At 47.9% G+C, this 26,195-nt stretch overlaps 16 protein-coding genes across 16 annotated transcripts; 6 read left to right on the plus strand and 10 right to left on the minus strand.

Moving 5' to 3' along the window:
* Positions 1–658: 658 nt before the first annotated feature.
* On the minus strand, positions 659–3,798 carry OGAPODRAFT_94640 (uncharacterized protein; the record flags this gene model as incomplete). Its single annotated transcript, XM_018357585.1, has 1 exon — positions 659–3,798. The coding sequence occupies one exon, from the start codon at positions 3,796–3,798 to the stop codon at positions 703–705; it is 3,096 nt and encodes a 1,031-aa protein (XP_018209737.1). The 3' UTR covers positions 659–702.
* A 12-nt stretch (positions 3,799–3,810) lies between these two features.
* OGAPODRAFT_77057 (uncharacterized protein) lies at positions 3,811–5,442 on the minus strand (the record flags this gene model as incomplete). Its single annotated transcript, XM_018356264.1, has 1 exon — positions 3,811–5,442. One exon carries the CDS (start codon positions 5,440–5,442, stop codon positions 3,871–3,873), a length of 1,572 nt encoding a protein of 523 aa, XP_018209738.1. The 3' UTR covers positions 3,811–3,870.
* A 389-nt stretch (positions 5,443–5,831) lies between these two features.
* Positions 5,832–8,187, minus strand: OGAPODRAFT_77058 (uncharacterized protein; the record flags this gene model as incomplete). Its single annotated transcript, XM_018356265.1, has 1 exon — positions 5,832–8,187. One exon carries the CDS (start codon positions 8,185–8,187, stop codon positions 5,848–5,850), a length of 2,340 nt encoding a protein of 779 aa, XP_018209739.1. The 3' UTR covers positions 5,832–5,847.
* Positions 8,188–8,720: 533 nt separating this feature from the next.
* OGAPODRAFT_101240 (uncharacterized protein) lies at positions 8,721–11,395 on the plus strand (the record flags this gene model as incomplete). Its single annotated transcript, XM_018353027.1, has 2 exons — positions 8,721–10,988; positions 11,130–11,395. Exons 1-2 carry the CDS (start codon positions 8,960–8,962, stop codon positions 11,393–11,395), a joined length of 2,295 nt encoding a protein of 764 aa, XP_018209740.1. The 5' UTR covers positions 8,721–8,959.
* OGAPODRAFT_101242 (uncharacterized protein) lies at positions 8,721–12,783 on the minus strand (the record flags this gene model as incomplete). The annotated part of the gene is made up of 2 exons (XM_018353028.1): positions 8,721–11,645; positions 11,697–12,783. 2 exons carry the CDS (start codon positions 12,781–12,783, stop codon positions 11,392–11,394), a joined length of 1,341 nt encoding a protein of 446 aa, XP_018209741.1. The 3' UTR covers positions 8,721–11,391.
* Positions 12,784–12,908: 125 nt separating this feature from the next.
* OGAPODRAFT_89024 (uncharacterized protein) lies at positions 12,909–14,314 on the plus strand (the record flags this gene model as incomplete). The annotated part of the gene is made up of 2 exons (XM_018356925.1): positions 12,909–13,322; positions 13,362–14,314. Coding segments are annotated over exons 1-2 (1,356 nt in total), but the record flags the coding sequence as incomplete, so codon positions are not given.
* Positions 12,909–16,111, minus strand: OGAPODRAFT_94646 (uncharacterized protein; the record flags this gene model as incomplete). The annotated part of the gene is made up of 1 exon (XM_018357586.1): positions 12,909–16,111. One exon carries the CDS (start codon positions 16,109–16,111, stop codon positions 14,441–14,443), a length of 1,671 nt encoding a protein of 556 aa, XP_018209743.1. The 3' UTR covers positions 12,909–14,440.
* Positions 16,112–16,154: 43 nt separating this feature from the next.
* On the minus strand, positions 16,155–17,390 carry OGAPODRAFT_82913 (synthase; the record flags this gene model as incomplete). The annotated part of the gene is made up of 2 exons (XM_018356660.1): positions 16,155–17,256; positions 17,387–17,390. 2 exons carry the CDS (start codon positions 17,388–17,390, stop codon positions 16,184–16,186), a joined length of 1,077 nt encoding a protein of 358 aa, XP_018209744.1. The 3' UTR covers positions 16,155–16,183.
* A 971-nt stretch (positions 17,391–18,361) lies between these two features.
* On the plus strand, positions 18,362–20,483 carry OGAPODRAFT_16777 (uncharacterized protein). The gene has a single exon (XM_018354662.1). The coding sequence runs from the start codon at positions 18,551–18,553 to the stop codon at positions 19,607–19,609; it is 1,059 nt and encodes a 352-aa protein (XP_018209745.1). The 5' UTR covers positions 18,362–18,550; the 3' UTR covers positions 19,610–20,483.
* Positions 18,362–20,483, minus strand: OGAPODRAFT_94649 (uncharacterized protein). The gene has a single exon (XM_018357587.1). The coding sequence runs from the start codon at positions 20,460–20,462 to the stop codon at positions 19,614–19,616; it is 849 nt and encodes a 282-aa protein (XP_018209746.1). The 5' UTR covers positions 20,463–20,483; the 3' UTR covers positions 18,362–19,613.
* A 16-nt stretch (positions 20,484–20,499) lies between these two features.
* OGAPODRAFT_16778 (uncharacterized protein) lies at positions 20,500–22,127 on the minus strand. The gene has a single exon (XM_018354663.1). It carries the CDS (start codon positions 21,876–21,878, stop codon positions 20,529–20,531), a length of 1,350 nt encoding a protein of 449 aa, XP_018209747.1. The 5' UTR covers positions 21,879–22,127; the 3' UTR covers positions 20,500–20,528.
* Positions 22,128–22,236: 109 nt separating this feature from the next.
* On the plus strand, positions 22,237–26,108 carry OGAPODRAFT_94651 (uncharacterized protein; the record flags this gene model as incomplete). Its single annotated transcript, XM_018357588.1, has 1 exon — positions 22,237–26,108. The coding sequence occupies one exon, from the start codon at positions 22,237–22,239 to the stop codon at positions 23,587–23,589; it is 1,353 nt and encodes a 450-aa protein (XP_018209748.1). The 3' UTR covers positions 23,590–26,108.
* On the minus strand, positions 22,352–26,108 carry OGAPODRAFT_77067 (uncharacterized protein). The gene has a single exon (XM_018356266.1). The coding sequence runs from the start codon at positions 24,094–24,096 to the stop codon at positions 23,593–23,595; it is 504 nt and encodes a 167-aa protein (XP_018209749.1). The 5' UTR covers positions 24,097–26,108; the 3' UTR covers positions 22,352–23,592.
* On the plus strand, positions 24,220–24,954 carry OGAPODRAFT_13642 (uncharacterized protein; the record flags this gene model as incomplete). The annotated part of the gene is made up of 1 exon (XM_018353377.1): positions 24,220–24,954. The coding sequence occupies one exon, from the start codon at positions 24,220–24,222 to the stop codon at positions 24,952–24,954; it is 735 nt and encodes a 244-aa protein (XP_018209750.1).
* On the plus strand, positions 25,121–25,489 carry OGAPODRAFT_9058 (uncharacterized protein; the record flags this gene model as incomplete). The annotated part of the gene is made up of 1 exon (XM_018356975.1): positions 25,121–25,489. The coding sequence occupies one exon, from the start codon at positions 25,121–25,123 to the stop codon at positions 25,487–25,489; it is 369 nt and encodes a 122-aa protein (XP_018209751.1).
* OGAPODRAFT_49889 (uncharacterized protein) lies at positions 25,549–26,031 on the minus strand (the record flags this gene model as incomplete). Its single annotated transcript, XM_018355644.1, has 1 exon — positions 25,549–26,031. A coding segment is annotated over one exon (483 nt), but the record flags the coding sequence as incomplete, so codon positions are not given.
* Positions 26,109–26,195: the final 87 nt, after the last annotated feature.

The following is a 26,195-nucleotide window of genomic DNA, read 5'->3' on the forward strand; positions in this document are numbered from 1 at the left end:
CCTCGTTCCGGATCGGCTCGTAGGGGTCGTCAAGCGCCTGACACAGCTTTGAGATCGCCAGCGGTGACTTAAGGGTGAGCTCTTTGGTCCGTAGCGGCCGCGTCGAACATAACGCCTGGAGCAGCTGCAATGAGTACAGCTTGATATGGATATCGTCTGCCTCGACGAGATCCACCAGAATATCGAAACTTTTCACCGATTGAGTCAACTCGTCGAAAATCCACAGCGAAAACTGGTCTGTCACGTTGTCAAGAACCAAACTCGGCGACGGATATTTGCCGTTCTTGAGTCTTGTCTGCTGGCTAATCCAGCTTCTAGTTAGATCGTCGTCGCCCTCGCCCCGGATAAACAGAATTAAGAGGGTTTCGAGCACTGCCCTGACAATATCAAGATCCAGCACGTCCTTGTGCAGGGTCGCAACAAGGCTCTTGAGACCGTTGGCAATGACAATCTCTCGATACTGTCTGCTGAACGATTTGAGCCCCAAAACGGCTGCCCTGCGGTCGGTCAGCAGCGTCGCATGCGACAGCCGGTCCACGAGTGTCGCAATTGAGTCGCTGACCTCCTTCTCGCTCGCGCTGGGCGTGCTCATTAAGTTCTGAAGAAGCTCCATGTGGTGTTTATTTTACGTCAAACCGCGTATTTTTCTCAATATTTGGCCATATATTTTAAAAAACAGTACACCTCGCACCGACAGCCCGATCAGAGCCCCAGCTTGCTGTTGATGGCACCCTTGATTGCATCGTTCTTGGTCTCGTTCACAAACTTGTCGAAATCGTCGTTCAGGTCGTTCACATAGGTCTCCACGCGGTTATTGGCCACGTCCAGACGGTTCTGCGCGTGCTGCTTCCATCTCGAGATGTTCCTCGTCACGGTGGATATGCTGATAGGCGCGACCGGTTTGTCCGTCAAGCCTGGCTGTTGGTGGAGTGCGTTGGGATCATAGTATTTTGGCTTTGCAGTGCCCATCAAGCTGTAATTTGCTGGGTTGTAGGGCGAGATGTCCCAAGCAAGCTCATACTCCGGTTGGTTGGTTTTTTCCGGCCGTTCCCGTCCAACAAGCAAATGATACAGTTTCGTGTACGACAACGACGAAGTGCCCTTGACAAAGTAGCTTGTGGACGGCCGGTACGGTATCAAAATGTTGCGCAGAAACAGCACGTCGTCGCCGTTGATGGTCTCTAGAGACATGACCGGCTGACGCAATCCCATGATGTTAACCAGGGCCGCCTCCGTCTCGTTGATTCTCAAGAAAACATCGCCTAGCGGCAGCACAGAGCTCTGCGGAGTGTACTTGGCCTCCAGTCGGTACGGAATGCGCATGCTCGACAGTTCAGAAAGGGACGGGATCGTATAGACGGTCATTTTTTTCGTAGCCCCCATCAGTGCTACCAAACAGAAAGCAACATTTCCTTTCTGAGTTTTTGTCCCTGTGATGCCGATTTTCGATAACTCACCCTTTCCAAACGTCTTGTGGGCCATCTTGGACCCGCTCTTCACAATCCGTATGTCGCTCGATGACGCTGCGATGATAGAGAGCGGCGTTTTGTCTGCCGGTAGCGGCGAGCTCAGATGGCGGATAGACGCCGTACTTGGACGCCCTGTATCCGAGTTAATGGGGATGATTTCCAGGATCTCGGCATCGTTGGAGTCGATCTGCTCCACCAGCCGCAGAGAAAATCGTATGCCGGAGACAACCTCGAAGACAAGCAGTCGTCCGATCCGAGTCCCCACAATCAACAATAATCCCGGCTGGCCATAGGCAAACTCGATGGATGTCGGCACGATAGGCAACGAGAGCCCGTCGTCGATCAGTTGCGTGTTGTACATGACGGTGTTGGATCTGCGGTCGATGACCACGAGCTGTCCCGATTCATAGCCGATACCAACGAATCCAACGTTACTGTTGCAGAGAGCCGTCACTGTGCCATATCCCATGCTTTTCACCAGCACTTTAGGCAAGAAGCCTTTCTTCAAGTCTCTAGGGGCACGGTCGCTGATATCAATTATTTGTCGTTCCGCCTTGGTGGATGAGAGCTCCAATGAGCTCATTCGCCGATTTAAGTCACCCTCAGCAGGTTGGTATTTTTTGTTCTGTTGGTACGAAAAAAGCAACACGTCATTGTTGTACATGCTGCACGAAAGCTCGAGCTGCTCGGCAGCAAAGGACACTTTTGAGATGGAGTAGTGAGGCGAGTCGTCCAAAAGAATTCTCGAGATGTCGATCTCAAAGGCAGTCGAGCTATCCAGCTCTCCCTCGGAGGAGTTCCAGATGCGAATGTAGCCGTTCTCGTGGCCTGAGACAATGACAGACCCAACGTCTGCCTTGTATTTTGGCCTGCCGGGAATTCCTCCTTTTAAAATGCTATTTCGGGAGCTGTGGATATCGATCATGCCATTGAGGACTCTCTTGTCAATAAATGCAGAGGCCGAGAACGTTATTTTGGGATTCAGCCACGAAATTGTGGACGGAAAATAGCTGGCCTTGAAAGAGAGGTTCCCAGTAGGATAGTTCATGAACTTCAATGACCCGTCGCTCAGAGTGAGCGCTATGAGTTTTGGGTCATGGTTCCCGTCATAGTAGGGCGACGCCTCTCCTAGCGGAACAAAATCGACAATATTCGCCGCGGCGTGAATAGCAAATATGTTCTGCTGTTTTGGTTGCGCATAGTATTTGGCCATTTGTGTATAGCTTGTCATCGAATACGACAACATGCGCCCAAAATCCATTCGCACTAGCTGGTGGTAGCCCTCAGTCTCAAACGAATCTCCTCCACAGAACAGCAAGGAAGTTCGTTCGGGATCGCGCTCGCACAGCCACGCCGCTTTTTTGATTTTAGTCATCTTAGGGCCATGATGAATGTCTCCTGACGGCGAGTCAATGTAGCTGTCAAAGGGCGAGCGTGCCAGTATCTGTTCTCCTGTGAGGGCATCCCAGAAAACCAACGAATTATCGTCGTGGATGGTGACAACGTGGAGACCGTTAGGATGCCATAGCGACTGAACAACGTTCGGGATGTAGTAGCCAGAAGTGTCGTATTTGTATGTTGCGTTCTCTCCCCCTGGGGCTCCCTTTGATAATTTGTACACGAACTGCTTGACTGCTTTGTTCTCCGCAAGATTAAACTCGATGGTCATCTTGGTGTATGAAATCAGGAGAGTGCCAAAGTCTCGCGGATTCAGCTTGATCGAAGACACATGCACGTCGCTCTCTAATATGAATGTGTTGTACTGTTGTTCTCGTAAAGACAAAATGGTTTCCAGGCCACTTTCTATGTTGAAAGCCTTCACAAGCCCGTTGCTGAATCCAACGTAAATAAATTCTAGTGAGTAGTCTGTTTCGAATGCTGTGATCTGGCTGCTGGTGACAATTTTGTGCAGCACTTTCTTGGAGGCCAAAGAAATCACAAAAATGGTCTTGGAAGAGTCCACAGCCACTAGATACACGCCCTTGACGAACCGCAGGGACCGAATGGCACTGGTAGTGTTCAACGTCAAAGCACAGCTCACTCGGCTCTGTCCAAAAATGTGCACATGGTTGTAGTCCGTGACAATTGCCATCAGACTTTGCAATGGATCAAAAGCAACAGTCTTAACCTTGCCTGCGACTCCGTACGTTTGAAGCTCTTCTATAGAAAACGGCACAGAATCTAAACCTTCAGAAACTCCTGAAGCGCCCCGTGATCGCGGAAGACTAATTGGCGGCTTAAGCGAGGGCCGCAAAGAAGGCTCTGGCGACGGCGAGCGCTGCTCTTTCTCCCCCTTCTTGTGCAAAAGCCCTATCTTTTTCTTAAACATATTCCTACCATTCATTTTCCTGTCTACGGATTATAATATTTAGACGTCATACGACACCCGTGCACCAGAAGACTAGAAGGTCGAGTTGGCCAGCAAGCTGGCAGCGCTCCTGGCGTCCAGGTGGGCGAGCTGGTCGGCAGGTTCATTTCCCAGCGATGACTCTGCCGTCAATGGGTCGCTCAATTCTGTTTCAAACTTCTTTTTTGGCCGCGAGTTCCATGGGTCTGAAGAGTCTTTTGAGGCAGGCTCGCTCCTCACGCTTTGCAGCATGCTCTCGCGGCCAAGTCTACTAAGAGACTCGGTTGGGTGAATCAGCTTGTTGATGTTGAGAAGATGGAGTTTCTTGCGCTGTTGTTGTATTTGTTGCTGAGCAAGAGTCTTGAAAGTTTTTTTGGTCAGATCAGTCAAGTACACCAAAAAGTCCTCGGCCTCGATCAGCATTTCGTACGTAGTTCTTTTCACTTGGTACCTTAGGTCCTTCTCGTAATTGCTGGCCATTTCCAAGGCGCGGATGGCCTCGTCGACTTTCACTGGGTCGATGATGGATTTGGTTTTCAGTCTTGCAATTATGGAATGGCGTTTTTTAGTGGTTTCCTCTGCATTTAGAAGCTCGCGCATCAGCAGATGGCGGTTTGTCAGAGACTCTTTGATGTTATAGCAGTCGTCTGTCAGCAATTGAAAGAATTCGGTCAGATTCGCTGTCAAGCTCACACCTTGCACCAGATCCATCTCGTTGTACAGTTGCATCACTTTGTTCAGCTTGGCCCACATTTTGGCCATTTCGGGGCTTTCCTCAAGAGCTTGGAGCCCTGCGAGCTTGTTGTAGAAATCAGAGGTCACGAGCCAGGACGATTTCTGTAGTCTCAACAACTTGTCCAGTTTCTCAACCAGTCTCTGCGCGCTCACATAAACGCTCTTGATCATTGGCCTATAAGCTGCCAATTCGTGAGATGCATCGTATGGCGGCTGGAATTGCTTCAATGTGCGCCGTTTCAGGCCGGTGGCCATCACAGAGCTGTTGTTGGGTTTGGTTTTCGAGGGCGTGTAACTGAAGTCGTTCTGGTCCAAAAACAGCACAAACTCCTGGTTGCGGATCAAAATTGGGTTGCTGCAAACTCTATTAAGCCATTGCTGCACCGAAGACTGCAGCGTGGCCACAAACTCGGGCGACCCGGCGTTGTAGAGGGCAGGAATAGTAGGCAGGGCAGGCACAAACACCTCAATGTTGTTGTATATCAAATACCGATAGATTGCCTCGAGTTCTCTGTAGGATCTTCTCACGTCTTTGTAGACAGATTTTCTGAACCCTGGGATATTCTTCACCGAGGCATTCAGAACAAAGACCGGGTTCTTGGCCATTTCGGCACCGTTATTGCCGATTTCCACTACCTTGATACTCAGCTCAAACGAGTTTCTGTTGAGTCGCTCGGGCAAGTATCTTTTTAAATCGTTGTCGGTGGGTTTTGGATGGAAAGGAGAGTCTTGTTCTTTGGGCTGCGCTTCTATGTCCTTGTCCGACGAAGACGCAGTCGTCGGCTGGACTGGGTCAGCAGTCTGCTGCTCCTGGGACTGTATAATCACGCTGCTCTCGGCAAACGGGTTATTATCGAAATCATCGGGCTCGTAAGGCACGGCAGACGTCATTTGCACGGTGATGCAAGCAAATTTATTTTCATTTTATCTTCGACGCGACGATATCTTTTTCCGTTACAAATTCTCTTTCTCATGTTTGGCTTGGGAACGTTATTTTATTGTAAGTACCACCCTCACAATTGTCTAACACATCAGTTATTCTGTTCACAGTAAACGGAATTGCTGTTCTGAGCGAAGACCGGTTTTTGAACAGGATTGGATGGAGCACATCATCCTCTGCTGACAACGCATACCTCGCATCGTCGCCAGTAGACGGATCGATCGACTCAATCAAGTCAAGGCTCGTGAATCTGATCGGTGCCACAAGAACGCTGCTTCGATTCCCTCTAATTATCATAAACGTTGTGGTTATTTTGTACGAATTGGTGTTGGGCTGATATGATTAATAAATTTACTCTATTTATGATGCTGGCGCTCACTATCTTTGTCGGCGAAGAAACGGTCAAGAATATCACACTTGTGGGCGCTCCAATTGTAGATAAAACTATCCCCGCCAACGCTTGCGCCATACTGCAATTTTTTGAACATCAGTATGGTGTCGTAGATCAGAATGTATTGTCTCAGGTTTTGCACCATCGACACTCTTTGAGATCGGAAATTCGATATGACTTCGTACACCACATCGGTATCCTCGTTGCCTTTTTCAGGGTTGTTCACCATAACATCGATCACTGAGTCGATTGTGCAGAAACAACCCGTCCGGCCACACCCTGCAGAGCAGTGGACCAAGACTGGGGCTGCTTCCATCTGTGTGCGAGAGAGAACGAATCTCTTGAAAGCCACCAGCGATATTAAATCATACGAGCTAATCAACGCTCCGTAATCTGGCCACGAAAGAATTTGGATTTGGATTACCTCGTGTTCTGGCTTGTTACCAATTTTCAGTCGTAGTCTTCTGGCGACGGTCTCGCACTGCGAATTATCTGTGAGTTTGAAATCGGTGATCTCCTCCAGTTGGTCAACTTTAATGAATATTCCGTTCGAAGAGTATGTGCCTGGAAGCCAGTATGGAGCACACTTTTCAACTTCATTCTCTTTTTGGGCAGTTAGGGACAGGATAAGTGGTACTTTATGGTCAAAAATGACTTTCCAAAAGTCTCCTATAGTTTCTTCCAAAGGTCCCTGAGCTGCAATGTAGCGCAGTTGAGAACCAGGGTAGCTCAAGTAGGAAGCATTGATGTAAGACTCGTCTTGGTCCAATTCCTCGTCGTCAGCGTCATATTTTTGAATCTTGACTCTAGCGTGCTCGTAAGGAAAGATATCCTTGTAACGGTTTTTTCTGCCAAGCTCCACTCCTGCAGAGAAGCACGGAGTCTCAGGGCTTGGCGTAGTCACACTAGAGTGCCTGGAAAGAGCCTGATTGAGGCGTTCGACTTCCTGAGACTGCAACTCATTGAATTTATGTGACAGGACGGAGGCGCCTGAGTCTGAACCAATGACGTTACTGAGCCAAGTTGGAAGAATCTTCATGTCGGGAGACGTAATGCTAGTCGAGAGATGCATGGACATGTCGGGTCTGGTGGTCAGAAACTCCTCATGTTGTCTAGATTTGAAAAATGGCTTGCCAGCGGTATCAGGGAGCATAAAGTTAGCAAGGCCGTGCGACATAGGAGATTTGTCATTGAAAAAGCGTTGTTTCTTTGCGGACGCTGCATTGGAGGAGTTGGAGGATGATGGGGATGGAAGCGTAACGGTGACTCTGGGAGGTGGGGCAGATTTTTCCGGACTAGGTATCATCATGACTTTAGGCTTGGAAGTAGACGTGCCAGACTCGACATGAGAAGGATACTGTTCCTGGAACCTGGAAAAGCCTCCCTTCAGCACGTATATGGGTGCGCTCCAAGTGGCAGACGAGGCAAATTTGGCTGCCAAATTGCTCACTGAAAGCGAGGCGGATTGGGTCGAATCCGTGGAATTATCGTAAAAAATTAAAAGCGGTAAGTTATCCCGTTCCCTTTTCAAGTAGTTGGTGAACAGTGCTTTTTCATCCGACGTGAGGGTCGCTATGCATCTGTCCAAAGTGAAGGTGGCTCTTTTAAGCAGTGTTGAAGGCAGGCACAGGTTGACTGCGCCGATGATGTGCGATTTGCAATAGTCTTGGAAAGGTCTGACGTCAACAACCAATAGATTAGGTAATCCATCGTCGCTCACGACGCCTCGCCAATTCTCAATGTGTCGAAAAGACTCCTCAACAGAAATCAAAGAGCATCCTTTCGGTAGCGGAAATTTGACGTCTTTGAACCTGCTTGGTCTAGGGGAGCCCGGCTCTGTGTTGGAAAGAAATTTTTTTAGCGTGAGTGCTGGCGGTAGGGTATATGTAGAACCATTGGCACTTGTAGATGTGCGTCCGTCGCCCATGTCTGTTGCGTTGGCTGAGGTGTCTTTTGGGTTGAATTTTTGCTGACCAGGAGAAAACCTGGTCATGTGGAAAGCCTCGCTTTTTGTTGAACGGTGGCATTTGGTCTTCACCGGGGTTGGCTGCTGTGACTGTGACTTGTGCTTATCTTCCTCCTCTTCTTCCTCTTCCTCGTTTATCTTGAGCGACATCAGCTGGGAGGGTTCAAATAAGGTCTCTGTGCTGGCAATGGAGAGGTTTCGCCCATCAGAAGGGTGCACCGCATCGTTGGCGGAATCGACGAGCGTGGAGTCTGAGGTCAGCGAGGATATCGAATTGGCACATTTTTGGTGGTCCTTGACAGACTGTTTGTGGTTCTCATTCACCGGTGCCAAGGGCATTGATGCTGGGTTCTGTTTCGTCTGCGTTGAGAACTTGAAGTATTGCGAAAAATAATCTATGTCGTGTGTTTGTTTATCCTTCGTGGAAACGGGGTTCGGCGTGTTGCTCAGAGAAGACATATAAAGCAGCAGCTCATACGATCTTTGATATATAAAATGGGATCTTGTAATATAGTTTGATGCGTCACTTTGCTAAATATAATTTCAAAGGCGAAAAAAAAAGAAAGAGCCCTAGAAAAGTTTAAACAAGCCTAGCCTTTCGTTTAACGGATATATTAAACCTTCCTCCTTTGCCAGAGCACTGAAAATAAAATTTTTGAGTAATGTCATTGCGCATTCACATGGCGACCAAATAGTTCCCCCTGCGCTATTTTTACTGATCACGGGCCAGACCTGCCATTGAAATCTAACAGCCGCCCAAAATAGAATCACCGGTCCACAGCCCAGTGCCATCTCTACACCACTTCCCTTATTTTTTTATTTTCTTGCCTCTTAAGCTCTAATCATTCCTTAGATGACAGGTGCGCCCTTGTCGACGTCGTCCTCGGTGCCAAATAGCTCGGCCCCGGTGAAGTCGTTGCTGTCCGAGCGGCTGTTGGTGCTGCGTAACAAGTCGCCACCAGATTCCCAGAACTCGGACCTGGCGCACATTCCTCTGCCTTCCTCTCCTACCGATTCCTCTCACAAGGGCTTCCACAGGCTGGGGTTTCCACGGAAAAAGAGTGACAGCAGCGATTCTTTCAGTGACCATAGTGACGACAGGAAAAGCTTGATGAGCATACTCACCCGAGTTCGAAGGATGTCGCGCTCCAGCTCTGATGAAGCTGATCCCGAGACGAAACCTTTTCCCAAGATACAACCCGCAACACACTCGAAATTGGAGTACCACGAGGAGGAGACATTTACAACTCCATTGGACAGGAAGTCAATTCCTCGAGCGCTCATCGATCAGGGGATTGAAATGCTCAGAGTGACGCATAAGAAGAAGATCAAACGGTGTTTTCGTTTGAATTTGGACAACAATCATCTGATCTGGAACAATAAAGCCTCGTCTTTTCTCGAAATTGATAAGATCAAGGCGATCAGGACTGGTGTCGAGGCCAAGAATTACAGGGAGGAGTTTAAAGTATCATCAGATTACGAAGATCTGTGGATAACAATCATCTACTACAAAGACTCCAAGTCCAACAATATCAAAGCCTTGCACGTGATTGCCCCCGCAAGGCACGAATACGATACTTTTGTCACCACGTTGCGCAACCTTGTATACTTCAAACGGCAGATGGACAGTATCAGTGAACTATTCACTGACCTGCACTGGAACAACAAAAACTCCGAAAGCGAGCATCTTTCTTTTGACGGCGTCCGCAGATTGATGTCAAAGCTTCATATCCATGCAAGTCCCGAGTATCTCGAGAATCTCTTCCGCATGGCTGATTCGGAAGCAAAGGGGCATCTGAATTTCCAAGACTTCAAGAAGTTTGTCCGTTTGCTTCGAGACCGCAAGGAATTGAGGGCTATATTTGATCAACAAGCCAGAGCCATTTCTGGAAAATTGTCCTTCGAGGAATTCTGCAATTTTCTCGTCGAGGTGCAAAAAGAAAATATCTCCTGCTCACAGGCAGAGCAGATATTTCATCGCTTCTCCAAAACAAAATTGTATCTCGACTACGACGAGTTTGCAAGTTTTCTCACAAGTTCGTATTCAAAACCATACGTCAACATTCAAGAGGACTACTCATACCCGCTCAATGAGTATTTTATCTCTTCATCTCACAATACCTATTTATTGGGAAGACAAGTCAATGGAACCGCATCCATTGAAGGCTACATTAGGGCATTACAACGAGGCTGTCGTTGCATTGAAATTGATCTCTGGGATGGCGAAAAAGGACCAGTTGTAACTCACGGCCGCACTTTCTCCAGCTCCATTGAATTTCAGCTGGTTGTGGAAACGATCCGGAAGTACTCTTTTATCACATCGCCTTATCCTGTCATATTATCGCTTGAGGTTCGTTGCAATGCTGAGAATCAGCTTCAGGCTGCCAATATCCTTAAAGATGTTTTACAGGACCGCCTGCTAGAGTATCCAGTCAAATCACCCTTCGAAACACTGCCGTCGCCCGCGCAATTGAAACATAAAATTTTAGTGAAAGTGAAGAAGTCCACAGGCGATGCAGGAAGCCTTGAAAGTATGTCTTCGTCATTGTCTTCGTTTAGCGAAGACAGTAGTACAATCACAAAGATTGTTCCCAAGAAACGAAGTACCATCAAAATCTCCCAGGAGCTGGGCAACCTCGGAATCTACGTGATTGGAATTAAATTTCGAAATTTCTCTCTCCCCGAGTCCAAAACATTCAACCACTGTTTTTCCTTCAGTGACAAGACATTAGTCAAAATGGCAAGGGAGGAAGCTAAGTTTTCCGCTATTATAAAGCACAACAGGAGGTTTCTCATGAGGATTTATCCATCCATTTATCGCTTCAGTTCCAATAATTTCAATCCCTTCTTTTTTTGGGAGCTAGGATGCCAGTTGGTTGCAACAAACTGGCAGATTTACGATGTGGGGCAGCAGATTAACGAGACGCTTTTTAATATAGGAACAAGTTCCGGCTATGTTCTCAAACCATCCTGCCTGCGGATCAGGAACCCAAAATTGCAGAATATTGATCCATTGGGCTGTTTAAAATTTGATCAGAGTCGGCGCCTTAGCATCGACCTCATTTCGGGGCAACAACTTCCCAAACCAAAGGACATAAAATCGGATTTTTTCGATCCTTTCTTAGAGCTCGAGATATATTGTGCAGAGGTATTGGATGCGAATGTCAGCTCCACGACTGGGAAGCCGGGAACGGTTCTCAAAATGGAGTCCTCAAGTCACCAAAAGTCTCTGGTTGAGAAACTGATCAAACTAAGCGAGCCCTCTGTCGTGTTCAGGACAGCTCCAGTACCGCAAAACGGATTTAATCCTGTCTGGAACCAGCGATGCTCTGCAACATACCTCACTAACGACATTGATTATGTTTTTCTGCGGTTTCTGGTCAAGTGCACCAATGATAGCTCTGAAAAACTGATTGGAACGCACACTTGCAAGCTCGATTACTTGAAACAGGGCTACAGACACCTTCCCTTGTACGATCAGCAAGGCGAGGAATTTATTTATTCGACACTGTTTATTAAAGTGGACTATGGGGACAAAAATAATTAGAAAAAAGACATGATGTCATCCTCCTTGTCCTCCTTGCCGGTAGCCGTGGATCTTTCCTTGCCTGCTCGCAATTCACGTCTGATTTCCGGTCCAATCTCGCGGTGGCCCCGTTGTCTGACAACTTCCATGAGGAAATCGCGCTGATCCTCGGTGATGTCGTTTTTGTACCGTTGTGCGAATGCCAGAAACGCTTTGTGCCAGACGAGCGGCATCGGAGAAGCGTCCCTGATCTGTCTCTGCTCGGTTATCTCTGTGTCGTCGTCTAGAATGATGTCGCTTCTTGTTTCTTCCGTGATCACACGGAAACGCATGAAATAGAACACCAGGTCGTCGATGGTTTGGTATGGTAATGCGTACTTTTTCTCGATGAGAATTCTAATGAACACGGTCGTTGCTGGGTTGAAGTCTTTTTGCAAAAGCCATGAGAGCGCGACAGCAGAGTGTTGGACGGGAATCGAGCACTTAGTTAAGATTGACCCCACGATCATTGCCTCTCTTGTTGTGCATCCGTCTTCAATCAATGGGAACAGGAATCCACGGAAAAATGCGGCAGGCTTATATAACGATTTTTTTAATGAACGATAAAGGTGATAATTCAGCTTGTGCTCCTCGCTTTCCTCAATATCTTGTCTGACTTTCGGATAAAGAACCAAATTAACAAACCTCTCTGCTTTACTGGCCGTCAGATTAGAAACAAACAATCTGGTGGCCTCGTAGGTCACCTGCGGGGTCCATGCTTCAGGATTTGTCACGAATATCAAATCCTCCCAGTTCTTGATGCTAGGAAGCACTTTGAAAAGTTTCGGCAACTTTCCGTGTCTCCACACATGTAAACTCTGACCGACCTTCTCATATGCCTCTATAACTCTTGGTGGAAGGAAAACTTTGTCCTGTGGTTTCTCTGTCTGTTCCGCCTTCTGCTGCTGGGTTTCTTGTAATTTTGACATCACTTTGTCAGCGAGATTGAAGCTGCCAAAGGCATTATTTTCTGACTTGAAGTATGATTCAAACAATTTCGCGTCTTGCTCGTCTACTTCTTCAACCTCCTCGTCGTAGTATTCGTTTTCATCGTCGTCGGACATCGCTTCGTAGACTGCGTCGTCGTCCGATTCATCAGATTCGTGCGCAATCATTTGAAACCTCGGTCTTTCTGAGACTTCTAGACGGTTTTCCTCAAGGGCTATTTCTTCTTGCTGTTCTCTTGCAAGCTTCAGGACCTTTCTGGAAGACGCAGCATCCAGGACGAAATCGTCCTCCGCATCCTCTTCGACTGTCTTGTCGTGCTTCAGGCGCTTTCCCACCTTCAAATGGCCCGTTTCAGTGATATCCTTATACAACGGCTTATGCCGCATCTTATCTTTGGCGTCCTTGGTGCTGATCTTACCCATAATGGTAGAGTGAAAAATGTTTAAAAAAATTTATAAAAAAATTTAATTAGGAAATAATAAAACGAATTTGCCGTGGCAGAAATACTAACGTTTGATTTCAGTTATTTTTTTTTTAGTTTCCAGTTGTATATTCATTATGGTGGCTCTGAAAAGATCAAGCGAGACACAGGTCAATGGAACCAAACGTAGTTCGTCAGAGGGCCCAATTGACGCCAAGAGGGCAAAAACGTCGCACTCTTTCCAAGCCTTGAGAGCCTCGAGATTGAAGACAATCAACACGATTCCTGTCCCTAAAACTGATTTGCTCGATGTCTTTGTGTGGGGTTCGGGATCTATGTGCGAGCTAGGTCTTGGACCAGCTGCCAGCACAAAAGAGGTCAAGAGGCCGAGGCTGAACCCTTTCTTGAAGAAAGAAGAGGTCGGAATTGTCGATCTTGCTGTGGGGGGAATGCACACTCTAGCCCTAGATCACCGGAATCAAGTCTGGTCGTGGGGAGGAAATGACTCCGGGGTTCTAGGAAGAGACACTGCTAAATCTGGTGCCGAGCAGCTAAAGGACGCCGACGCCGATAGTGAAGACGAAGACGGTGAATTGAATCCTTTGGAATCGACACCTGCTGTCGTGGAAGGTTTGCCAAAGGACAAAAAAATTGTGCAGCTAGCCGCCACCGACAACTTGTCCGCTGCCTTGTACGAGACGGGTGAAGTTTACGCCTGGGGAACATTCAGATGCAACGAGGGAATTTTGGGATTCAACAAATCTGTCAAGATCCAACGAACCCCCGTGAAGATTCCCGATTTCGAGAACATTGTCCAATTGGCTGCCGGAAAAGACCATTTGCTAGGTCTGGACACCAAGGGAGTTGTGTATGCATGGGGTAACGGACAGCAGTACCAGCTGGGAAGAAAGATCTTGGAGAGAACCAGAATGACGTCTCTGGAGCCACGCTCCTTTGGACTGAAAAATGTCAAAGCTATTGGCTCAGGAGAATTTCACTCGTTTGCCATAACCACTGATGGTAGGGTTCTGAGCTGGGGACTGAACCAATACGGTCAGTGTGGAATCCACGTTAACATTGAGGATGGGGCTGTCGTTTCAAAACCGACCGAAATTGAGGAGCTGACGGGTAAGGACATTGTTTATGTGACAGGTGGAGAACACCACTCGTTGGCTCTATCGTCTTCTGGTGAAGTTTACACTTTTGGCCGATTTGACATGAAAGAGATCGGCATCAAGAAGGAGAAGCTCCCAAAAGACGGTGTGATCACCGACGAACATGGCAATGTCAGATCTCTTCCTGTTGCCACAAAACTGACCACTCTTCCTAAATGTAAGGCTGTTGCTGCTGGCTCTCACCATTCGATTGCTGTCACTGAGGACGGTATTGCTTTTTCGTGGGGATTTGCAGACACCTATGCGCTTGGACTTGGAAACTTGGATGAGGACGTTGCTACGCCTACCAGAATCAACAACACCGCCACCAGAGACCACAATATTGTGATAGTGGGCTGTGGCGGACAGTTCAGTGTCAGCGCCGGTACGAAGATCTCGGAAGAGGAGGCCAGAAAGAGAGCAGAAAAAATAGAGGAGTTCGAAAAATCTTTAGATTAGATGTATCATATTATGTATTTTACAGGCATCGTTGGTTGTTCCTGCTTATTCCATCTGCTCGTCTAAGCGCACGCACAGACCGTGTTCTCTCATGTAGTCCTTGACCTGTTTGACAGTGTATTCGCCGCGGTGGAACATGCCAGCTCCCAAAGCAGCATCAACGGAGGTGTTTTTGAAAACCTGCTCGAAGTGTTCGGGTTTTCCTGCTCCACTGGAAGCTATCACGGGAATCGACACTGCACTTTTAATGTGGTTGATCAGCTCGAAATCGTATCCGGAATTTGTTCCGTCTTTATCTATGCAGTTGAGTAGCACCTCTCCAGCTCCCAATTTTTCACACGCCTGGCAGAGTTCGTAGGCACCTAGCTCATGGACTTTACGGCCTCCCTGCGATGTGACCTGGTAATAGCAGTATTTTTCTCCATGAGGCCCTGGAAATTTAGTCTCAATGCATTTGTGATTGCACTTGGTAGGATCAGCAATGTACTTTCTTTTTGGATCGACGGAAATCACAACAGCCTGAATTCCATATGCTCTGGATATCGTCTCGATTGGGGTCGTGCCGGTGCATTTGCCGCCATTGGCATAGAAGTCCTCGGCTGCACTCACTGCGTCAGAACCTATCGAAACCTTGTCTGCTCCGGCACGGAAATACAGCTTGGCCACTTCCAAAGCAGGGATGCGAGTCCCGTCCGGGTCTACCACGTCCTTAATTCCTCCCCCAACTGTGAGGGGAACAAAACAGGTCCTGGCCGCTAGTCTCAGCACTTCGAGCATAGGAGCGTCTTTCACTGGAGAGTTTCTAAACGATGTGATATTGAGGAACGTCACCTCGTCTGCGCCCTGGCGATAGTACTTTTCGGCCATCTCCACCGGCTTCCCCAGGTTTCGCACGTCTCCGCCATCACTTTTTTCGCGGACATCGTACTGATCTCCCTTGGTGACAACGAGATCACCATTATCATTAGTTCTGACGTCCAAACAAGCAATCACACGACGTGTGAGACCCGTAGGGGTCTTCTCAACATCATCAAGAGCCCTGTTCACAATAGTAGTATTTTTTTCCTGCTTCAAAAACGACTCGATCAACCGGAGCCCAGCAGCTCCTGACTTTTCTGGGTGGAACTGCGTAGCAAAAATATTATTCTTCACCACAGCGGCAATAAAAGTCTCCGACCCGTACGTCGCCACGGCCAAAGTCCAGCCCTCGTTTTGCAACCGGTCGATATCCTCGCTGCTGACGACTCCTGCGTAAGAATGGACAAAATAGAATCTGGAGCCCGGATCCATGGCATACAGTGTCTTGCCGTCCTCTGAACCCAAAACACGAACACAGTTCCATCCAATCTCTGGCACAGACTTGTCTGACTCGTCAAATCGGCCGAGATCAAGATCCACAAGCCCCAGACCCTGTACTTCTGGGCTCTCTTCGGACCGTTTAAAGAATGTCTGTAACCCAACACAGATCCCCATGAGTGGGCGGCCACTGTCTATGTACTCTATCAGAGGCTCCACAAACCCACGCGCACGCAGCTCGCGAACGAAATGGCCAAAGTTGCCAACTCCAGGGAGGATCAACTTCTGGACATGCCTCAAAGAGCCGTCTTCTAAACGTCTAATAAACTCCACCTCATATCCCAGGTGCTCGATGGCGTTCTGCAGTGAGCGCAGGTTCCCACTTTCGAGATCGATCACATGGACAACCTCCTTTGTCATTGCCGGATACCAATATTTGCAAGATGACTAAATCTTAAAAAACCTGAAAAATTATACAGTCGTGTACAAAATCTATTTTAGGGTCCGGCGAATCTTAACGGCTTCGGCCAGCTCCGTGAGCATTTCCACAGTAGTCTCCCACGACACGCAGCCGTCCGTGACAGAGACACCGTACTTCAGCTGAGACTTGTCCTTAGGAATCGACTGTTTGCCCTCGTTGATGTGAGACTCAATCATAACCCCGATGATTTTATCCTCACCCTTGGCGATTTGTCTGGCCACCTCTTTCGACACTTTCGGCTGGTTTCTGTAGTCCTTGTTGGAGTTTCCGTGAGAGCAATCCACCATCAAAACTCCTCCTGGAGGGAGCTTGGACTTGGCTTCGGCAACAGATGCCTCGTCGTAATTGGTGCCCTTCTTGCCACCTCTCAAAATAATAAAGCAGTTATCGTTTCCCTTGGTAGTGGTGATGGCAGCTAGACCATGCTTGGTGACACCCATGAAATGGTGAGGAGATGCAGCGGCCTGGATGGCGTCGATCGCCACATCCAGAGACCCGTCGGTACCATTCTTGAAACCAATAGGGAAGGACAATCCGGAAGCCAGCTCTCTGTGGAGCTGCGACTCTGTGGTACGGGCTCCAATAGCGCCAAATGACAGAAGGTCTGCGAGGAATTGCGGAGAGATTGTGTCGAGCATCTCAGAACCAATAGGCATTCCCTCGTTGGTTAGCTCCACAAACAGTTTTCTGGAGATCTTGAGACCCTTGTTGATGTTGAAGGTCGTGTCAAGGTCTGGATCATTGATCAGTCCTTTCCATCCCACAGTGGTACGAGGCTTTTCAAGGTAAGCCCGCATGATCACTACCAGTTCGCCAGAAAGCTCATCAGACAGTTTCTTCAGACGTCTGCAGTAATCCATGGCGGCGACCGGGTCATGGAGGGAGCAAGGCCCAACAACAACCAGCAAACGGTCGTCCTGCTGTTTCACCACAGCACTGGCCGCTTTTCTTCCCTTAATAACGGCAGCAAGAGACGCCTTTGTTGGAGGCACCTCCTGCTGAAGAAGAGCAGGAGAAACCAGGGGCTCATAGCCAGCGATTCTGACGTCGTCATATTCTTCAGGAGCAGGAGTGGCCGAGCGAGCTCTTTCAAACTCCAGGAGTTCGTTATCTTTGTGTGATCCGGCTACAGCACTCATTGGAAATAAATGAAAAATATTTTATTCACTGAAAATTTATTTAAATGTGTCATGCATATAAGTGTCGAGAAAAGCACATGGTACAACACCCTTTGGCAAGAGACCGGAAAGGAGGCTGAAATTTGCTACACGGATGGTCCCTTGTACGATAATAAGCTGGTATCCGGTATTGGACTCTCACGCCCTTATTCGGCCCTGCTTACTTAGCACCCCCATTACCATCGTTTGCTACCCTAAATTTCAACGGCTGTGCAGTTTTTCATCTGTCTGCAAAAAGATCATCTCGTATTCTGCACCTTTGTTTTATAAGTTCCCGCATATTTCTCAATGGTCTCTTCAGACTCGGTGTTTGACATCTCTGATGACATAGAGCTACACAGAATTGTTAAATCTCGCTCCAACAGTTCGCAGGAATCCACGGAACTGGGGAGCCAGTTCTCACATCTGAACAACGAGGCCCCTCTGCGCTCTTCGAAATCTAAGTTCAAAGCCTTTCTAGAGGGCCTTTGGCATGGTCCGGCGCATCCGGTGGATGATCCGCCTTATATCAAGAGCCCTTATGCGCAACAGTTCGAAAACTTTCCCTCCCGAATTTCCAACTCCTTTCCTACCAAGATCAAGCTCCCCTTCATCCTTTTATACTACGCTTTTTGGCTAGTGATATTGCAGCAGGCTCTTTCGTCTTACTTGACGGAGCAGCCAGCTTATCAAGATGAGTCCTCCGGCGAATCAATGGATATTATTAGTATTTCTTGCCGTGGAGAGCCGTCGATATGGAAGGGCAAAAATCAGCGGTGCGGGCTTGCAGGAGCAAAGTGCGCGCCTTTCAGTGATAGAGAAATTGTTCTGCGGTGTCCGGCGCTGTGCGATTCTGAATCTATCACATACTCTTCAATTCCGGTTGGAGATCAGAATATCAAGTACCGAAGCTTCATGATAGGTGGAGGCAGGAGCAAAACCCTCGAAAATGACACCCTCTCTTATCCCTATCGTGCGGACTCTTTTCCATGTGGAGCAGCCCTTCACGCCGGCTTGGTCTCGCCCTATTTTGGCGGCTGTGCCAAAATCAGATTCGTTGGACCGCAGCCAGAGTTCCCTGCTAGAGATGGGTCCATAGGTTTTGACAGCTTTTTCCCAGCATCTTATCAGTTTGTGAAAACTCCAAAGTGCCACAACTGCTACGATCCACGAGTTCTTGTTGCCTTTATCAACATTCTGTTGGGTTTGCCGGTGATTTACATGTCAACCAGCGGGAGCCTGGCCTATTGGACAATTTGCATCAGTGGATTTTGGACAATCATTCTCACATTTGATCCACCGCTTGTGGTGAAACCCCAGGACCCGGAGTCTCTGGCCACGCTCATTTCGCTCGGTTTTGAAAGACTGCTGCCATTGTGCTTCATCCTCTATGTCGTCTGGAAAGCTGCCTGTCAAACAACCCTCAGTCACCCGTCATCGCCCATCTGCAAAACTCTGATATGGTACCCGCTGTTTTGGGTCGGAATGCTCAACAACGTCACATTCGACAGGCTTCCTGTAGACCGGCTCACCATAACGGACATCCTTACACAGCCAGGGTCGATTTTTGCAACGCTGGGCATTGCCATGACCATAGCCGTCGGCGTGGTTGTCCAGGCGTACCACTTGTGGAAGGCCGGCAAGTTTCAGATGTACCTCAAGCTGTATCTTGGCTTTATTGGAGCTCTGACGGTGCTGGGAAGTCTTTCTGGTCTGAACCTCAGAATCCATCACTATATCCTGGCTCTGCTCCTTATTCCAGGAACTAACACCAAAGGTATGACTGCAATGTTGTTCCAGGGTGTCTTGCTTGGTCTGTTGGTGAACGGGGTTTCACGGTGGGGACTCGCATCGATCGAGGAGACCGACAGATCACTGCGACGGTCTGATCCTACAGGAGAGATCAAGCCTCCGGAGTTTCTGGGGTACGAGCGCTCGAACTCCAGTGTTTCCTGGCAGATCCGCGAAACAGATAATCCGGTAATGATCAACGGCGAGTTTATCTCGCCTCACGACAAACTTAATCGGTACTCGCTCCTCATCAACGACATAGAGTGGTACAACGGTCCGAATAGCTCTGTGAGCCTGGAGGCCCTTGCTGCCGAGAACGACCAGTTCGCTGAGCTGCTGGGATACGCTTCTAACCATTCGGAGGAACAGAAACTGTACCTAAGAGTGGGCAGGGCTGGAGGTACCAGGAGAAGTGACTACACGAATGCTGCGGTTTTGAAATATCCGTCTGGAGAGTTTGTGCCTCCTAAACCAGGTCTCACTAAATAAATTATTATACACGGCGACTAGTTTTATTATAGGCCGAGATGAAGGACAGCTTTTTGACGATGTCGAGATCTGGGCCGGTCAACTTGAGAGATCCGTAGTTGGACAACTTCTCCCTAATGGTGGTTGGCTTTAAATCCCCAAGATCAAAGATCTTGAGCTTGAACTTCACATCCGGCTTGGTATGACTCAGGTGAGCAAAAAGATACGACGCTGTCGATTGAGGGATGGGAGTGGTCACCAATGAGGGAGGCAGAACTTTGATGCTGATCGCCTTGAACTCAAATGTGTCTTTATATGCGGAGTACAAGGCGGCCAGTTCTATCGGCGGAAATGCAAGAACGCTCCTGTTGTTGGAAGTTGTACCTTCCGCTAGGACAAATAGCACGTTATTTTTTAATTTGAACAGGTCCACCGCGTCGGCAGCTTGTGTGGAGACTTCAGGTTGAGCTAGAGCAAAGCTGAAGGTTTCGAAAAAACCGTTCAGTTTCCTGAGATTTCCCCTGCTGTCTGCGGTAAGGAAAATGCAGTTATTCGTTTTGCTCACCAGGTACAGGACAAGACAGTCCAACGGAGAAGAAAAGTTGACAAACACCAACTGGCTACTGTCGGGCCGCTTCAAGTTGATCAGTTTGGTATTGGACTTCTTGACTCCATCAGCTAGAAACTCAATCTCGCTAACATTGAACATCACCAGCAGCAACAACCTGAGTGCCGGCCTGAACAAAAATCCAACAGGCCAGCATAGAGCCGCCAACAAGAACAGAAATACCGACAGAACTGTCTTTAAAAGTGCCATCACGGGACCCAGCACATACTTCACCATCACGGGCCTTTTGGCGGGCGGTATTGGCATAAAGGGAGAGATCCCCGTGCCCTTATCTCTCCAATCGCTAAATTTTTCCATTAAAAAATATTTAACTTATACATAGTCCGGAAATGGAGTTTTCAAAGTATGGCTGATCTCTGGATAGTAATTAGTGAGCTTGACATAGTAGTCGTGGTAGTTCTGCTCAAAGACCTCTGGGTTAATGCACAGCGCGACCAGGAACGTGATGAAACCGGAATTGAACGAGTTGAGCGTCACCTTGGCGATAAATAAGCCCAAGAGCAGCTGCACTATAAATGCCAGAATCACAAACTCCTGAGGCAGACGATCAAACAAGGACGTCGTTTTGTAGAGTAGGTAGAAGAAGCCTCCGCTCGTCAAAGAGATCAGGATAGAGTACAGCGTCAAGGTCGACTCCACCAAACAGTCTGTCACTAGGACTAGCAGACCTCTGAATCTCAGCAGCTCGTAAGTGTCTTTGGACGACGACAGGTAGTCCTTCCCGTAGAGTGCGAGATACGAAAAGGCGAATTTGTTAAACCACTTGATCCAGAACTCTGCCTGGTCTGCAAGCCATTCGAGTATGGAAAATAGACAGATGAGAGCACAGAACAGCAGTCCATTTTGCTCTTCTTCTTCGCGGCCGTATTGTCTGTTGAGAACTTTTTCCTTTCCAAAGGTGATAATCTGTCTGATTGTGCGCGTAATCGGCACGATTATCGATCCAAAACAGATGCTTCCGAACGAGTACGTGATGGCTCTTTTGAACGACCCCCAGGCAGGGTTCCGCGGCTTCACTGCAGACCGGTGGAAGAAGTACCACGACCCATATATTCCACTGATGGTCACGTGAGTCAGATTTTCGAGAACCTCAAATATGTAACAGCCGGTGAATAGCGTGAATAACTCGACAGCAAGGGTGGTGTTGGACACACAAACGTCATTGCCGTTCTCGTGTGGGCAGTTGTCGTCGTCTTGTTTGAGACGATCGTAAGCGATGATTGCGGCGAGCACAAAAAAGCCCAGAGAGCATATGCCCGAAACAATGGAGCTCAAGCATGAAACCACTAGTGTCGAGGGATAATCTGCCATGGTCTCTATGATGATGCGAAACACCAAGCTAGTGAAGGTGAGATTTCTTCTGATCGATGCCAGATACCATATCTGGAAAAATCCCACAAAGAGAACGATTCCTGCTGCTCCTGGTTTCCCCGTTGCAAACAGACTGGTGGCGAGCCCGAACATCACTAGCGGAAGAAGGAAGTAACCTGCGAGGACAAAAAAGAGCGGATAGGCCCACACCAGTACGAGCAGCGCCACGGAGCAGATTATTGGGATCACAAAGGCTGAGACCACGAGAGGCCACAAAGACGGGTTTGCCGCGGCCTGAATTTGATACAAGTACTCATGGCTCGTGACGTTCTTTATGCTGTGGCTAGCCATGACGCCGAATAGTACCAGTGTGGCAAAAAAGATTAAGGTAAACACCTTGTCATGGTATTTGGGCGAAGCAATCTTGAACGACTCCTCGAAACTGTCAGACTCCACGGGCTCCTTAGGTTTTTCAAGAGTGTACTCGTATTCAGGAGGCTCTTCCTCCGACTGGAAATAGGGAGGCGGCAAAAGTCGTGAACTCTCTGACATGGTATTTATTGTCCGGCCCAAAGTTAAGCGTAGCTATCGAAATGATCCAATGTCGTTATTTGAACGGTTGCCTAAATAATAATAAGATTAGAAAATTAATTTCTCGAAATTCTTTTCGTTCAAGCTCTAAAAATTAGAGCAGCTACAACTTAGATCTATGGATCCAACAGCTTCGCGGGTCCAATGCGCGTTCCGATCAGACCAACTGGATCTTCTTGCAGCGTATGCAAATCCGGAATATGGTTTCATGGCCCCGTCGATGCTGGTCGAGGGCCCTTCTTCCTCAGGCAAAACGTACACTCTGCGCAAGTACTTTGAACATTTGCAGCGGAATGGGCAAATACTGTTTTCAGAAATCGAATGCGAATACTGTCTCACGCGCAAAACAATCTTGCACACAATTCTGCGCAATTTGATCAATTTACTCGAACTGAACGTCCAGCAGTCCGCCGAAATGATTGGTAAATGCGATGGACTTGGAACTTTTGTGGAGGTGCTGAAACAGATTGAACACATATACATCAATATGTCCGACGGCGTGCGACATCTGCCCGTGGTGTTTGTGCTCGATCGCGTGGAAAGATTGCTTCCAAATGAAAACCCGTCAGAGCTTTGCACAGCGCTGTCGAGAGCCCATGAACAGAGTTCAGCTCTTGATTTGTTCACGTTTGTCTACGTGGTGAACCGCAGTGACTCGCTAAATATCCAAACTTTGGCCCTGCCTACCATCGCTTTTACATGCTATTCCATTAACCAGATCAAGGACATCTTGCTTGACCGGATAACCGATTCAAGCCCTTCGTTTCTTCCTCCCCTCCAGTTCAAATCCTTTGCTCGACAATTTCTTGATATCATATTAGACACTTACACATCATATTTTGGTACAGATATTGGGCTCATGGTCCCTGTGCTGGCAAAGCTGTGGCCGATTTTCATCAACCCGGTCACTGAGCTCGGGCGCATCCAGAACGGCGTCAATGACGTGCTCACCACTTTTCAGCGGAATAAGTCATTGCTGCAAAGCGAGCAGGGTCTCCTGGACGACCTGGCCAGTGCTGACATTCCGTCGAGCGACCTGCCCAAGAAGACCAAGTACATTTTGATTGCAGCATACCTTGCATCTTACGACGACCCCAAATACGATCTAATTCTGTTCTCGAAACAGAGAGAAGCGCGGTCGAACAGAAAAGTTCGTCATTCCAAGAAAAAAAGCACTAAATCAAGCGACCAGTTGTCTTCTCGGATGCTCTCCCCCCAGGCATTCACGCTCGAGCGGCTGTTGGCTATTTTGCATGCAATATATGACGAGAACTGCGAGGAGCCTTTATTGAACGACGTAGAGCTCTTATCGGAACTAGCCACGCTCTCGACGCTCAAATCTATCATGAAGCTGAAACTAGGGGACACCATCGGAGGCGGCACCAAATGGAAATGCAACGTCAACTGGAGCGTTATCAAGAAGTTCTCGGACGAAGTGGGATTTGAAATAGAAAACTTCCTGATAGATTAGATCTCACCATTCATCTTTCTTCTCTGTTTGTATCGTTCCTCCCACCTTCATTGCGATCTCCTCAATATCGTTATAGTTTTCATTAAAAATGGGGCAAACCGATCTCATTTTTGTGCGAACCCGCTTGAGAACGTTATCATATTTTTCAACGTCGGAATCGTTATTTGTGACTTGTGCTCGGCCGTTCTCAAAGAGAGTGTCAATAAGCATTTGCAACTCGGTCAGACTCTGTAAAATCTTGGGGTACTGTCTAGGTTTACCCTTGTCATCCGTTGTAGCACAGGCGTTGATTTTTTGCTGCGTCTGATGAATCCATATTGCGACTAGTGCTTTATACTGACCGAGGACCAGAAGACGCTGGAAACCGGTCTGGATGCCAAGTTGCTTTCCTTCTAAAAACTGTTGTTTCGAGCCCTCCAGCTGCCCTTCGATGAAACCTTCCTGATAGTACTGGTTCTCAAGGTTCAACAGCGAATCGAAGTCTATGTCTTTTTGTTCGCAGGGCATGGCGATGAATAATTTTTTCAATTTATGTCCGAGATAAAAAGACGGCGCAGACTGAGACAGGTCAAAACAGATGTTTACGGATCCGACTCAGACAGCGAAAACGATGAGAAAAAGACGCTGGACATGGATGCCTTTGGCCAAGAGCTGGAGCTCGATTCGAATGAGAGAGTAGAGGAGGAAGACGATCAGGAAGTCAAACTTGAGGCATTCAACCTTGAACAGGAGACGGAGGAAGGGGTGTTCGATCAAGACGGCAATTATGTGCGGACCAAGGAAGAAAGCGAAGACGAGTACTGGCTAGACGAGGTGAAAAAAGAAGATATAAAGAAAGCTCGTGCAGCCGAATTGCGACAGGAGGAGGAGAGGCGGAAACAGCAAGATGACAAGGCTCGGCGATTGCGGTCTGCCAACGTCAACGAGGTTATAGAGAAACTCTGTGAGCTGATGGAGCCCGCGGAAACTGTGGTCGAATTGCTTCAGCGGCTAAATGGTGAGTCCAGAAGGTTAAGGAAGAAAGGTCAGAAGGAGCATGAAAAATGTGTGCGGGAGCAAATTACGCAAGTGATGAGCGCCGTTGAGGTGCTGGAAGATGGATTTTCAGAAATCTACCAAGTTTCAAGAGAGGAGCTGATGCGAAAGTTGCCCGCTGCCTCGGGCTCTGAACGCAAACGAAAAAGAGAGGACGAAAGTGCCAATGTGTGGTATTATAGATGGCCGGGACAGGAAGAAATATATGGCCCCTATGACTCAGCCACAATGGAAGCATGGCGCGAAACATATTTTATCGATAACCCGGTCGAGTACCGAAAAGGCAATGAACCATTTAGATTGCTCGATGATTCCACAATGTTCCTGTAGTGGATCCCCGTATTTCCGATACGATTACCTAATTAAGAATGCTGTCCGGGGTACAGGAATTGACACCATTTTTTAAATTTCGGTTGCACGGGGCGCACGCCCCGTATCCCCGTGGTCAATTTGGCATCCTGCAGCTTATGATATAAAAGCATGGCATATCCTTGTGATGAGAGTCAAGATGACTCCAAAGTGTATTCTCAACCTCAATACCGCTTCCAGATGTTTTGTTAAACTCCAGGGGACGACAATTCCAACAAAGTCGTTCGCCTCTTTCAGCAGATCGCAATATTCCTACGCTGACAAGTACAACCAGAAAGACATGAACAAAACTCCTGAGTTAAGAGAGACTGTCAGCAATAACGGCGGGGCCGGTCTTGTGGAACATTCTTCTATGACGATTATTAAGAATGCCGGTGACGCTCATCCTTCTTACAACGACCATATCTCTGCTCACAATGGTTTCACGCCGCTTGTGTCGGGCAGCGGCGCAGTCAGTGGACATGGATTTATTTCGACGGGCGATATTCAGGAATAAATGCATGGTTTAGTTTACGAGATTTATATAATGATGAATACGTTCTCATACCGCTTATCTCATAGGTATCTTCTGTCTGGGTAGTCTACCACTTTATCGAATTTCTCGTCGCCCACATATCCTCCTGCCATAGCGTTCAGAACGTGCCTCTTGAACTGGGCAGGGTATTTTGACAAGTCGTTGGCGGCGTCCTTGTTCAGGGGATCGTTGGCATTTGGCTGCAAAAACAGATGCAGAATTCCAGCAAACACCAACTGTAGAGTCAGTGTTGGTTTCCAGTCGTTTCGCAGGATGTTGAGACAAACATGGCCCTCCAGATCGATGTTGGGATGGTATATTTTTTGCAGGCATTTGAATTCTGGAGCTCGATTAGGATAGTCTTCTGGAACCTCGCAGATGAACTTGAATTTGCCGCCCTGGTATAATCCCTCGTTGGGACAGACCTCTAGGTCGATTCTCATTGGATTTGCTTCGTCATACTTGATGTTTATTCCAGGAATTTCCTCGTACTCTTGTAAATCCTTTTTAGCACGGATATATGCCACTGGAACAGACTGTGACACTGGTTTGCTGGCCTGCTCTTTCTGCAGCTTTTTAAGTTTGAGCTGGTGTTAGTGCCTTGAATCCAACTACTTACCATTACAAATATCGTCCTTCTATTTTTCGGTGTAAGGGTTATATATTACTTTATTATTTTGCTATAAAC

This window comes from Ogataea polymorpha, assembly GCF_001664045.1.
Source record: "Ogataea polymorpha strain NCYC 495 leu1.1 chromosome Unknown OGAPOscaffold_5, whole genome shotgun sequence".
NCBI classification, from domain to species: domain Eukaryota; kingdom Fungi; phylum Ascomycota; class Pichiomycetes; order Pichiales; family Pichiaceae; genus Ogataea; species Ogataea polymorpha.

Coding starts and splice junctions, on each gene's coding strand:
- OGAPODRAFT_77067 (XM_018356266.1), bottom strand. CDS start 24,096: ATGCCCTGCGAACAAAAAGACATAGACTTCGATTCGCTGTTGAACCTT.
- OGAPODRAFT_16778 (XM_018354663.1), bottom strand. CDS start 21,878: ATGGCTAGCCACAGCATAAAGAACGTCACGAGCCATGAGTACTTGTAT.
- OGAPODRAFT_94649 (XM_018357587.1), bottom strand. CDS start 20,462: ATGCCAATACCGCCCGCCAAAAGGCCCGTGATGGTGAAGTATGTGCTG.
- OGAPODRAFT_16777 (XM_018354662.1), top strand. CDS start 18,551: ATGTCAACCAGCGGGAGCCTGGCCTATTGGACAATTTGCATCAGTGGA.